This window comes from Narcine bancroftii, chromosome 13, assembly GCF_036971445.1.
Source record: "Narcine bancroftii isolate sNarBan1 chromosome 13, sNarBan1.hap1, whole genome shotgun sequence".
Taxonomy (NCBI): Eukaryota; Metazoa; Chordata; class Chondrichthyes; order Torpediniformes; family Narcinidae; genus Narcine; species Narcine bancroftii.
In genome coordinates this window covers 63,753,941-63,768,011 of record NC_091481.1, presented here as the reverse complement: position 1 = coordinate 63,768,011, position 14,071 = coordinate 63,753,941, and the positions used below count along the sequence as shown (strand labels likewise).

Genomic DNA, 14,071 nt, shown 5'->3' with positions numbered 1-14,071 from the left:
TGTCCTCAGCAAACGTCCATACATTGCACTCTGTCTTCCAGACTGTGAACAGTTGTGGGCCCAGCACCGACCCCTGCGGCACACTGCTCACCAATGATTGCCAACCAGAAAAACACCCCTGTATCTCAACTCTGCTTTCTATTGATTATCCTTCCACTATCCATGTCAATATGTCATGGTCAACTCTACGTATGTTATGTACAAGCCTTTGATGTGGCACCTGATTAAATGCCTTCTGTAAAGCAACGTCCATCTGCTCCCCTCTAACTACTGCGCTCATTATATCCCCAAAGAACTCCAGTAAGTTTGTCAAACGGGACCTGCCTTTGCTGCATCCAGGCTGCGTCTGCCTGATGGATCCATGCCTTGCTGTTTCTTCTTTACTGATTGAATCTGACAGGATTGCATACAAGTAGACCATATATGCTCTCGTATTTGACGTCTGTGTTACGATAGTCAGAACTGATCAAACCCACCTCTGGTTTAACTTTCATCCCCAGTTTGTGTTCCTTCAATCAGTGTAGCATTATGGCTCTGAATAAGCTCAGCCAATATTAAACAGACCAAGACTTAGAGGTGGCACAATGCTGCATTTAGCAGGTCAGCTTTCCAACTAGCTGGCCTATTTAATAATTCCTCTTCAGGTGACATTTTGATCTTTTTGTCTTGCCAACCTGGGAAACATGCCATTAACATCGTATCAAATATTTCCCTTTGTAATGTTTAACCCCAATTGCCTGCATAGAACTCTGGTGACCCTGAAAGTTGAGGGTCTCCATTGAAACATTTCTTCTGTGGCCTTAATATACTTAATAGAACATTTAATTCATTCAGATTGGGATGATCCAAACTCTGGTTTGTACTGAGTTAACAGATCCCAATGCATTGCCACTGCTCTTGCAAACCGTGTATTTTGTGACCGTTGGACATATTCAGAGAGGAGATGGTTTTGTGGTTATCTCCACGAGTTCAGATGAAGAACAACTTGGCAACTGAACAGCACCCCAGCAAGAATCTGTTCTTTCACAGAAGGAGAAGACAAGGGCAAGGTGGGTTGCAGGGAGGAAGGTGGGAAAAGAATAATTTGAACTCTATGTATTTTCTAACTACAGTAAAGCCTGTGGTATCCGGCATGTATGGTGATTGTTAAATGCCAGAAAAGTGTATATTTCAGTTGCTTGAGACTTGCTCTTTACAATGCCTAACTAATACATCTGGATTAAAAATAAACAGTTTAAAATATAAAAATTCTGCACTGTACAAACTTCACTTGCTTGAATATATAAACCTTAAAGTATTTTACTTTATTTTCAGTCACATACTTTGAAAAAATTTAACCGTCGCTGCATCTGGAGGTTCCTACCCCTCTATGGAGCCACCAAAAGATGAATAATAACATTATAGATAATTAACACCCACCCATCCCCTCCCCCTCCAAGTTTACAGATAAAGCCTCTGAACAGGGCGACTCATCTAAGCAGAGATAACGAAACACAACGGCGAGCAGCATCAACCAGCTCTTCATCCCGGGCAATGCCATCGCTGCTTCACACAACTTTATTCAAACAGCTACTACGAGCAGAGCCCGACCAAGGCTGAATATTTGCTCCCATCTTCACCAAAGGTTTATGTGTTACTTCAAGGAAAAAATTACTTTTACAATTTTAAACTGGTAGTATTTTTATTTTAACCTGTTATTCTTATTTATTTTAATTTTTTTAAATTTACTTTTTTTTTAAACCAATTGCTTGAATTCTGGATACCAGGAGTTTTGTTGTATTTCTAGAAGAGTTTGGCTTTCTTGCCAACATACAGCCACGCAAAGACAATGAGCATGCCTTTTGCACACTTACAGAAATGGTCATTGACTAGGGAGGTGGATGTTAGTAGAGCAAGCATCTGACTGTTTGTCTACTGAGTGTAACCGATACGCAAGGGAATAACGGTGCCTCTAGGCGTACAGAAATACTGAAAGATAAATTGTCGTTGAATTTCAGAGTAGCCACCAGACCTCCTCAAACCTGCATGAGGTGGCGAGTGACTGTGTGTGTGCAGCACTATACGCTGTTGAAGGTTTGCAGCAGAGTCTATGCCTGGCCCTGCAGCTGCAGGAAGGAGTGATGGCGCTTGAGGAGGCCTACCACAATGCAGTTGCCTGTGAGGACATGGATAAGTAAGTACTGAAGTTTTCCATTTGGCTGTCCCAAAACACCCCAGATTCTGTTTAGCGGGCTTTTGCAAGCACCACAGACGTACAGCAGCAACAATAGACCACACTCAACCCAGGTGATCTTTTTTTTAAAATGTATTTATTGATTTTAATAAAGAATGAATACAAACAAAAAGGTACAATTCAATATGATATGGGTATGGAGACTAGCACAAACTAATCAAGACATTCTGTATAACATTAACATCGCAAAGAAATTAATGTACATTTTATATTTTCTCTTACCGTGTTCATTTTTGAATGTAATTTCAAGCATTTTTGTAGTGAAAAAAAAATTGTTTACATTTTTGTCAAGTGTTGACTATTTTTCTTTAAAACTGCTTGTTGTGATAAATCACACATTTACCTGCTCATCTCTTCTTTATTCCTCCTCAAATGTGAATTTTATGCAGTGATATTGAAATGGCTTTGTGATAGATCCCTGAGGGTTCTACTGGTTGTTGCCAGGAAAATTACCTAATTTCATTTTTTTTTAAAAAAACCCCATCCTGCTGCTCCCTCCTTTTCCCCCACGCTCCCTTTGAGCAGAAAGTACATGAGTTTGAAAACATAAACCTTTAGATTCAAGGACAGTTTTTCAAACTTTTGAGTGGATCTCCCATTATGAGATGATGCTTTGCACTATTTAACAGTAGATTTTATCTTTAACACTATAGAAACATATAAGATAGGAGCAGGAGTAGGTCATTCGACCCTTCGAGCCTGCTCCGCCATTCAACGAGATCATGGCTGATCTTAAAGTTCAGTACCCCGTCCCCGCCTTCTCTCCGTAACCTTTAATACCCTTATACTGAAGAAATAGATCTAATTCCCTCTTAAATAGATTTAATGAACCTGCCTCTACTGCCCTCTGTGGCAATGAATTCCACAGATTCACCACCCTCTGGGTAAAGAAATTCCTCCTCATCTCGGTCCTAAATGGTTTGCCTATTATCCTCAAACCATGGCCCCGGGTTCTGGATTTTCCCACCATTGGAAACATCCCATCTGCATCCATTCTGTCCAGTCCTGCCAGAATTTTATAGGTCTCTATGAGATCCCCTCTCAATCTTCTGAACTCCAGCGAGTACAATCCCAATTTGCGCAATCTTTCCTCATAAGTCATTCCTGCCATTCCAGGTATCAGCCTGGTGAATCGCCTCTGCACTCCCTCCATTGCAAGAACATCCTTCCTTAGATAAGGTGACCAAAACTGCACACAATACTCCAGGTGGGGTCTCACCAAGGCCCTGTACAGCTGCAGTAAGGTATCCTTGTTCCTATACTCAAACCCTCTTGATATGAAGGCCAACATACCATTTGCCTTTTTAACCGCCTGCTGTACCTGCATGCTCGCCTTCAGAGACTGGTGTACAAGTCTGCACTTCCCCATCTCTTAATCTATTGCCATTCAAATAGTAATCTGCCCTCCGGTTTGTATTACCAAAGTTGGTAACCTCACATTTATCCACATTGTAGTGCATTTGCCATGTATCTGCCCAGTCCCTCAATTTATCCAAATCACACTGGAGCTTCCTGACCCCCTCTTCCGTGCACACAACCCCTCCTAGCTTAGTGTCATCTGCAAATTGTGTTTTATTGTAACCCTTTTTATCCTTCACTCTGTCCTCTGTCCTGTGCTATTTAGAGGTTGGATAATATGCCAAAGGTTTAATTGGGGCAGCTTTCAATCCAGTGGCTGTTGTGTATTCCAGGGCACTGAACTATTGCAGGATCTTCACTGAGCTGGCAGAAACGCTGTTGGAGATGGTTATCCGGTCGCCAGGCCAGGGACTGGGTGACCTTAAAACGCTCAACCTCATCTTGAATTGTGTTGGGCATGAGCAATATGAGGTAAGATCCTGTCCTTAGTAAGGTTTGGGGCGGGGCTGCAGCTTGTCCACTTTCCACTCGGTTTTTCTGCTCATGGATTCCGAACCAAAACAACAGAATGGAACCCTGAGGTCAAAGTACAGTAAAAACCCTCGCATTGGGCACTGGTGGGGATTGGGAGATAAGTGAATTTTACCGTTGCTTGAATTCCAGATAACAGGGGTTTGACTATATTATTGGTCATAAAGAACTGGTCTCATCCAGTACGCTGCCTCTTGAGTTGTGCTGCCAGTTCTTCAATCATTGCCCCAAAATTCAGTTAGATCTGGGAGGGCTGCTCTCGTACACTTTCCTCTGAGTTGTTGGTGTGGGTTCAACTCCAGGGCTTAAAAATATAATCCAGGCAGATGTACCTAGTACGCCAACTGTGAGGTGGTTAGAATAGTGTTTCTGTTAAACCTGAGCCTCTGGCTGACACATGACTGCCTAGCACGATTTCAAAGAGGTGAGGGGGTCAATGGCTAATATTTCTCATTTCACCAATGTCACGGAATGGAAATAATTACAGCTATTCCCCAACATATTCTGACCAGTTGTACCTCGAAATGGATGTGTCGGAAGTAAGTTAGCATGGCATGTAGAAGTCATAAATGAAGTCATTTTCAATTCCAAATTGAGCCTTGCCTCCTTGCCAGACCTATCAGCAGGGGATGGGTTTTTCCTCTTGCTCACCATCTCCTTTGGCGAATAGCAACTGAGACCGTCACTATCATACGCACGGAGCTGTACGTACGGATGGTCGTAAGTTGCTTAGGTTATAAGTCGGGGAGAGGCTGTACAGTAAAATTCCTGGTATCTAGAATTCAAAGAACTGGCAAAAAAAATTCAAGGAAATAAATAATTAAAAAGAAAAAATAAATAGGTTAAAAAAAAGTTAAATTAAAATTGTAAAAGTAAGTGTTCTCTCAAGTAACACAAACCTTTGATGAAGATGGGAGCAAATATTTAGCCAGTGGAGAGCCTTAGTCAGGATTATTTGCTCGTAGCATCTGTTTGAATAAAGTTTTGTGAAGAGCTGGTTGATGCCACTTGCCATTGGGGTGACTCTCTTAAAGTATCTCCTTAGTGTTAGGTCTGCTTTGTTCATGAATGAGTGAGACAAACACCAGGCTGAGTCGAAATCAGGGTTCTTTGTTCTTTATTACCGGATTGTAACACTTGCGACTAACCATGTTAGTCGGAGAATGCATTCTGCCGTTATCAGCAAAATGGTGATTTTTTATACCCTTGGATATGTGCTTAGAACATCATCATATCATTACTTGTCCAATGACTAAAACTGTTGCTATCCTTTCCCTGCTAGCTTCCTGCCTCTCAATCCATCAATGTCTCTCTTATCTTGTAAGTACAAGGATGCATTCACATCTTGTTACAGCCCTGCACATTCCCATCTCATGATGTTTTACCTAACAGGAGTACAAGGACACCTCCCCTTCTTGTTACAGCCCTGTACAGGGTAACTCCTTACACATTCCCATCTCATGATGTTTTACCTTACATTAGTAAGAGCCATTTTATCTGTAAATTTGGTGGGGGGTTTAATTATCTATAATGTTATTGATTGTCTTTTGGGCGGCTCCATTGGAGGGGGGGGGGACCTGCAGATACAGCAACAGTTAAATGTTTTCAAAGAATGTAACTGAAAATAAAGTAAAATGTAGAGGCTTGTAAAGTTTGTTCAGTAAAGAAAGTGCAGTATAGTATTTTCGTCTTTTAAGCTGTTTATTCTTGAATGCAGGTGTTAGGCATTGTAAGAGTAAATCTCAAGAAACCGGAAAATACACTTATCTGACAATCCCCATAGGTGCCAATACCAGGGGTTTTACTGCTGCTATTCGTGGGAGCTCGCTGTGTGCTCAGTAACTGTTGAGTTTCTTACATAATAGTGACTACTTTACACTAACAGGTCTGATTGGTTGAAATTGTTTAAGGTTAAATATTGGCCATGCTGTTGGTTAACTCTGGGGGTCCTCTGAATCATTCCATTGACTGATGTGTGTCTTCAACATACAGGGCCTCGGTTTAAAATTCAATGGCAAGACATCAATACTATCAGCGCAGAAGTTATGACCTGCATTGGGCTTCTAATGCTGGCTTGTGTGTACCAAACTAGGCCTCTGCTGACCGGAGCATCAAGATTTAATTCATAAGAAGAAATAGAAGTAGAACTAGGAACAAATGATTAAAAAATAAATAGTTTTCAGATTCAGATTTATTGTCAGAGTACATGCATGAATGACATGATATGCAGCCCTGAGATTCTTTCATCCACTGGGCGAGGCAGAATGACCACTTATTGGTAATGCATAAAAAACCTACACAATGTACACATGTAATAAAGGAATGTAAACAAACTGCAATACTGAGAACATTTTAAAAAATCAATAAAGTGCAAAAGAAAGAGTTCTTAAATGAATTGAGTTTGTCTTTGAGGAGTCTGATGGTGGAGGGGGAGCAGCTGTTCCTGAACCTAGTGGTGCGAGTCTTGTGGCACCGGTACCACCTTCCTGATGGTAGCAGCGAGAACAGAGCGTGTGCCGGGTGGGGTGCTGGACGATTGCTGCTGTTCTCTAATGGCAGCTTTCCCTGTAGGTGTTCTCGATAGTGGGGAGAGTTTTGCTTGTGATGTCCTTGGCTGTGTCCACTACCTTTTGCAGGGGTTTATGTTGAGGGGTATTGGTGTCTCTATACCAGACTGTGATGTAGCGGTCAGCACACTTTCCACCACACCTCTAGAAATTTGCCAGGGTTTCTGGTGTCAAACCAAACCTCCGCAAACTCCTGATGAAGTAGAGGTGTTGACAAGGTGTGGGAATGTGGAGTTACATCAGCCACGTTGAAGCAGCTGATTGGTCCACACTTCATTCCTACATCAAATAGCGTTTCATTGACAATTGCCTAATGTTGTTTTGATGTTTTTGTGCAGGTAGCAGAGATCACCTTCAATTTCTGGTATCGACTGGCAGAAACGCTCCACAAGTTGAAGGATCCCTCTGTGAATCAGATTTTCAGGCCTTATTTCCAGAGGCTCACTCAGTCACTCACATTCCACTCTCAGATGGACCCTGATCACGTAAGTCATTTGACTTTGAGTACACTAAAGTCCTGGGAAGTGCAGAAGTGCTCTTTGGTGCCAACCAAGAACAAAAAAAAACAGTCAGAAATGTTGACCTTTCTTGCCCTGTTTAATATGCTGCCAAAATGGTACCAAGTAGATGGTGCTTTGCTGGGAGAAGGGAGATCCCAACTGCTGGACCAAGCTGATAGATCTTGCGGGTTTTGGTCCACGTCCCGAGGAAACATTTCTTTTGCTTAGAAAATCATGCGGTGAATGGTCAAGAATTAAAAGTCTGTAGATACCATCATCGATGGTGGAGAAACTCAGCAGGGGTAACAAAATCAAACTACCTTGATGAAGTGCTCAAGTCCGAAACATTGGTGATGTATCTATCTTTACTACACCATTATGTTTTTACTAAGGTGAATGCTCAGTCTTTTCTCCAAGGATAGATGATCTAGGGGGCACTGGATGACAACAACAGGGAAGAGCTTTAAGAGGGATCCAATTTGGCAATTTTTTCCACTCTGCATTGTCCGAGCTGCCAGAGGAAGTCTCAGAAGCGGATACTATTACAATGTTCAAAATAACATTTGGAAGGGTTTATGGAGAGGAGGGGCTCTAAAGCAGGTGAATCAAATGCAGACTAACGAGACTAGCCCAGAATTCCAGAATGGGGCCCAGCAGCCTGTTCTTTATTGTAAGGTTCAATGGTTCAATGGCAGTGTTTGGGCTTGGACTGAGTTGCACATTATCCTTGGTCAGGATAGATTACATAGTATTACCAGACGCGTCCTTGGTTCGTGATTGATATAGAACAATTTTTTAAATCTACTTTTCTGGAAATGCCCACAGGCCTGTCAGGTACGAGGATAAAATTGCTAAATTGTTGGGTTTGGGTTGGCCGTGGTTGGATAAGGATTTAGTTTTGCATCTCAGAAAAGCATTTCTTTACTCCTGCAACATTTCACCGACAGGAAGGAGTTCTAGATGAGGCCGATGATTTTTTCGAGTTCCGGCTGCGCGTTTCTGACTTGCTGAAAGATGTTATTGTCCTCATTGGTGCTTCGGAGTTTTTCCTGCGGGTGAGTAAGGATACTCAGAGCTGTTGGTAACGACAACAAGTGATAAATCAAAAAGTTTTAAAACTAGCAACTAATTTACTGTATACCATAGTCTTTCAGCTCACCTTCTCACCCACAGTACTCATTGTTAATTGCACAAAAGCTGTTCGTTTTGTGTGTTGAGCACATCTTGTTGAAGCGATTTCCTTGTATCATTAGATTAGCTTTGGCGCAACCCTGTTATGGCGCCAGCAACCTGGGTTCAAATTCGGTGCTCTCTGTCCATTCTCTCCATTTCTGCATGGGTTTCCTCCAGGTCCTCTGGTTTCCTCCCACCCTTCAAAACGTGCCGGGGGTTGTCGGCCAATTGGGTGTAATTGGGCGGCGCGGGCCAAAAGGACCTGTTACCACGTCTAAAAATAAATAAATAAATAAACATCGTTTGTTGCTTTAGTTTGACCTAACTCTGGACTGCATTTGATAAATTGCGGCCTTGTATGTTTCCCAGTTATATTCGATGTTGAAGGAGGGCAGCCCGGCATGGGAGGAGACGGAAGCTGTGCTGTTCATCATGACTGCATTGGTCAAAAACTTAAATCCGTGAGTGTGAAGACGTGGAGCCTCTTGGCACGGTGTCAATCATTCTATAACTTGGGCCAGATTGGTTGTTAGCTAGAGCTGAGCCAATCAATTTATTTAATTTTGAACCAACCTGCCAGAGGGTGACTCGTTCCTGGTTGGCCATTGCTAAAATGAATGGGCTTTCTTTGTTAAATGCCTTCTCACATACCGTCAAAAGACGTGATTGTGACTGCAAGCATGGCCTGAGACGAAACTTAAACAGGCCATTTGCTCCCTTGATAATAGTCCAATGCAGATTTCCCAATACCACTTAATTGCTTTGCAGTTCAAATGTCTATCTCTGCCTTGGAATATATTCAGTGACCACCTCCACAGGGGAGAACTCCAAAGAGTGTGATGCTCTGAGGAAATTTCTTCTCACTGTGTGAAATGGACAACTTTTTGGTTTAAACTTTACCTTCGCTCTGCAACCCCCCCCCCCCCCACCACTGAGCCAACTCCTTCTGGACCTTGTATGCTTTAACTAAGGTTGCTACTTAATGTTCCAATTCTAATGAGGATAAGCTCAATCTTCTTCACTGGTCAACACCTTCATCCCAGAAATCATTGAGTGAACCTTCTCTGCACAACCTCCATAAATGTGAAGGCTCCCGGGGTAGGCTCACTAGCATTGGGCAGAGTTGCATCAAGGATTCTGAACCTTGCTACTGCGCACCCCACAAAAGCCCAACATTCCTTCTGCCTGCCTCATTACTTTATCTGTGTGCCACCCCTTTCTAATTCATGCATTGAGGCCCTTGAATCCCTTTTAATGCTGTTTGTGCTTTGCAGTCTCACACAACTTAAATAATATTTTGCCTTTTCATTCTTTCATATAAAATATCTAACCTCCCATTTTCCTACATTAAAGTTCACCCATCAAGTTCTTTCCCCACTCAACCTAACTGTTGTATCTTTTATCCAAGCTCATTGTGTCCTTCTCACAGCTTGCTGTTAACCACCGAGCCTGGTGTCATCAACAGCGTGGATGTCACAGTTGACTCTAGTCCAGTCCCTGGCCCAGTATCCCCATTCTGTCGAGAGTTGGCAGCTGGAAAATCACTTGTTCCTCTTCTAGTATGAATTGAGCCTGCTCTACCATTCTAATCATGAGCTGATACATCCTCCCACCCAGCCCCACTCTCCGGCTTTCTCCCCGTATCCCTTGATGCCCCGACTAATCAAATACCTGTCAATCTCTGCCTTAAATACACCCAATGACCTCGCCTCTGGAGCCGCCTATGGAAACAAGTTCCAGACTCACGGCCCTCTGGCTAAAGACATTTTTCCACATCTCTGATTTAAATTGACTCCCTTTTATCCTGAAAATGTGCCCTCTTGACCCCGAATCCCTTACTATGGGAAACATCCTTGCCACATCTACTCTGTCTAGGCCTTTCAGCTGTCAATAACAGTCTCTGTTTTTGCTATTAACTTTTCACTCCATTTTTATTATTTGATTATCTGAATTTAATTTAATGCCATGGTGGAATTGAACTTTGTCTCTGAATCAATGATCCAGGTATCTGTATGCCCACCAAATTAACCACATCCCATAAAGGTTAGCTGCTTCTCCGTGTATCTCTCTGAATTGGCTGTGTGTACACATCCTTGGTTAGTGATCTTGGCAATTGTGGACAGTCACCTTAACACATCTGAGAAGACATTTTGCTACAAATAAAATCTTGCCTTTTCTTTACATTTAGGGAAAAGGAGCTCCGGCTGGGAGATGTTGTCCAGGCAGTGATCAACCTCCCTGACAACACGCACCCTGCAGTACAACATTCTGGAGTGCAGCTCTTGGGAGAGTTGGGAGAATACATCAACAGCAATGTGCAGTACCTAGGTCAGTATAAATTGGGGCTTGAACAGTTCTAGTCTCCTTCTGAATAACATGTTGCATTTTCTTGAAGCAGGCTTGATTAGTCACTCAGTGTGTCAATTTGTGGTACCTCTTGCTCTCCCACATAAGTTATGTCAGATTTTAGATTTATTATCTGAGTATATACATGACATCACTTACAGGGGTTTTGGTGACGTTGAGGGCCAAGTTGTTGGTGATCAGCCTTCAATTTACCACGTGAAGAAGTGAAGAGCTTTTGTTTGCTCAGTCTCCTGATTCAATACATCATAAAGCAGTTCTTGGTGCTAAGTATATACTAGTCTAAAATACTTATGCAAGGAGTTACAAAGTCTACTGGCTTATAAGCTTTCCTCAACCTGTTTATAAAGTAAATTAGTTAGTCATTAAATGAATAATTGCAAATGTTGGGAATGTGAAACAAATTGAGAAAATGTTGGAAATGCTCAGCAGGTTAGGTAGGATGAGTGGAGAGAGAAACTTGACTGAATATTTCCCTTTGATGACCTTTCTACAGAGTTATAAAATGAAATATAAGCTAGCTTTCTCCACAGTGCGACTTGACCTAGTGAATATTTATGGCATTCTCTGTTTTTATTTTGTACCTTGTTAGAACTGTACCAAATTTACTGAAGTACAGTGAACCCCTGATTGTTGGGTTACATGAAATCTCATCGCGAGAAAAGCAGGATCGTGCCAAATCGGGGTTTCACTGTACAAGCATTGCACACCTAAGATTCCCACAGAGCCACTTAGTTTGATTGTAACGATTGTTTTGGCTCAAAGATGTAAATTTACAACTCATGGGGCTGCAATATGTACAAGATCCTCCAAGCAGAGAGAAGTAAATTGGATGAAAAGAATATCTTATAGTTATGAAATGGGAAGTGATGACAACACATTGACGTTCCCGTTCCTGCCGGCAGCCCGACGCTTTGTTTTGAGTGCCTTTGCAGTGGAATTCACAACTCATTGTTCAGACAATTGTTTGAAGAAATAGTGGTGTCCAATCTTCTGCGGTTGACTTATAACTGAACTAGCCCATCTAATAACATGCCTGTTCACAAATTTATTGCACAATATGAAGAGGAACTGACTAACCTCAGTCTGATGGCTAGCATTTTATGTGTGTGCACACCTACAATCGACTCAAACACCAGAAAACTGACGACTCTTTATGGTAATTTCCCCTGGACAAGTTTAATCAGGCACTGAGCCAAGGATCGTAACTCACATCCACCACTTGCCTGTCCCCACTCCTGCCAAATGAATCCAATGACTCATCACGTTATATCCAAATTAGTGTTAAATCGGGCGCATAAAATCAGGGTTTCACCAATTATTGTTCCACCAATAATTTTCATGTAGACGTCATAAATTTCTCCCTTAGTCTAGCTGAGAACATTTGAGGCTGTTTGATTTGCATCTCTTCTCTAGTTTTAACATAGGGATAGAAGCAGGAGTTAGCTATTGTGGGGCTGAATAGCCTCCATGCATTAAGATCAAGACAGATCTTTCACCTCAGCACCGCTTTCTTACACTAACCCCACATCATTTTATCCACTTAACATCCAAAGCATTATCGGGGTCTGTAGCACCTCACAGACTGATGTTCCTGCTCTCCACTGCACTCCGTGCCAGATCGAAGCCTAAATGATGATGATCCCTGCCGGAAGTAAATTTTCTGCAACAGTCTGATTTGTTATTTCTCCGCTCAGAACCGGTTCTGAATTTCCTGACCCGACGTTTGAAGCAGAAGGAGTTGGCGAACGCTGCGGCCAATTCGATCCAGAGCATCTGCGCCATGAGCAGTGACCCCATGACTCGGCACTTCGAAGGGCTGCTGCAGGTTGCCTCGTCCTTGGACGCTCTCCCCGTTTCGCACGAATCCTCCATCGGCCTTCTCCGAGGTACACAACTATTGATGTTCTCTAGCTACGGTATCAGAAGTCAGCCAGTGGTGCGTGGTTAACAGCGCAATGTAGTAATGAGCACAGAATCAGGGTTAATGTAAACCGATCGATCCATTTGTTTGTGAGGGACTTGTGTTTGGAATCTTTAGCAAGAAAGCAAAATAATCCCTTTGGTGGAAATCTGAAATAAAATAAGCAAAGACTGAGGTCTTGTTTGGTGAAAGTTAGCAGTCTGGATTTATGATTTCCATGAAATTGGCATAATATTGTGATTAATAATCTGAAAGTTAACTTTCTCATTCCCCTGTGTGACTGACTATGTTCACAGTATTTTGGATTCTTTCATCCATTTGGATAGTACATTCATGCCCCTTTTTTCCATTTCCTTGGAACTCTTCCCTCTAAATAGGGGGGCACGGTTGGAGTAGTGGTTAGCACAATGCCTTTTCAGTGCCAGTGATTGGATCTGGACCTTGGTTCGAAGCCCGCACTGCCTGTAAGGAGTTTGTATGTTCTCCCCATGGGTGAACCCCATCTGTGTGGATTTTCTCAGGGGGTGGGGGCTCCTGTTTCCTCCCATCCTTCAAAAATATACTGGGGTGTAGTTAATGGGGTGCAAATTGGGTGGCATGGACTCGTAGGGCCAAATTGGCCTGTTTAAATTGGATTGTTGTCCTTGGTTTTGCTCCATCACTACTTCATTAGAGCTGCCTAGATCAAGGTATTCTGTCCAAAGATTAACCAAGTTCATAAGCTCAACATTCAGATCTACTAATGAGGTGAATTGTTCAAAATTTCATATCCATGGTATGAATCTTGGTATGGTAAGCTAAAAATCCACGTTGGCTGACTGCCTTCACAAGAGTGATCCATGTGGATACTGAATAGAATCTTGCAATAAGGTGATTGATCTTTGGCCAAACAAGCACCATAATGCTGTTGGCATCTCTGAACAAGACGGGAGGAATATCCAGGATGGATTCAGAGTCAGAATTTATTGTGAATGAACATGTTATGAAATTCATTGTTTTGTGGCAGTGCAAACATTTATATAAACCACCTTACCAAATAAAGTTTTTTAAATAAGTCCAGGAAAAGACAAGGTAGTATCTGTAGTTCATTGTTCATTCAGGTATCTGTTGGAAGAGGGGAAGAAGCTGAATTTATGCTGTTGAGTGCTCATCTTCAGGCTCCTGTACCTTTTTCCCAATGGTAGCAGAGTGAAGAGGGCATGGTGAGGATAGGGGCTGTTTTCTTAAGACACCATCTCTTGTAGATGTCCTCGATGGAGTGAAGACTGGAGTCCATGATGTCACAGGCCAAGTTAACAACCTTCTGGAGTTTTTTCTTGTCTTGCCCGCTGGCACCTCTGTAGGTGACATTGATGTAACTAGCCAGAATGCTCTCCACGGTACACCTGTAGAAGTTTCCAAGAGTCTTCGGTGATGTACC

At 42.4% G+C, this 14,071-nt stretch overlaps 1 protein-coding gene across 6 annotated transcripts in view; it reads left to right on the top strand.

Moving 5' to 3' along the window:
- LOC138748905 (transportin-3-like) overlaps positions 1-14,071 on the top strand; it is a 62,691-nt gene that overhangs the window by 21,945 nt on the left and 26,675 nt on the right. For all 6 annotated transcript variants that reach the window (XR_011348314.1, XM_069909823.1, XM_069909822.1 and 3 more), the window contains 7 exons: positions 1,998-2,173; positions 3,925-4,063; positions 7,029-7,175; positions 8,138-8,245; positions 8,733-8,824; positions 10,552-10,691; positions 12,425-12,616. Coding sequence is in view for 5 of the 6 variants with exons in the window: in XM_069909823.1 (XP_069765924.1) it covers positions 1,998-2,173; positions 3,925-4,063; positions 7,029-7,175; positions 8,138-8,245; positions 8,733-8,824; positions 10,552-10,691; positions 12,425-12,616 (994 nt within the window). In the remaining variant the exon portion in view is untranslated. The remainder of the gene's footprint in view (positions 1-1,997; positions 2,174-3,924; positions 4,064-7,028; positions 7,176-8,137; positions 8,246-8,732; positions 8,825-10,551; positions 10,692-12,424; positions 12,617-14,071) is intronic.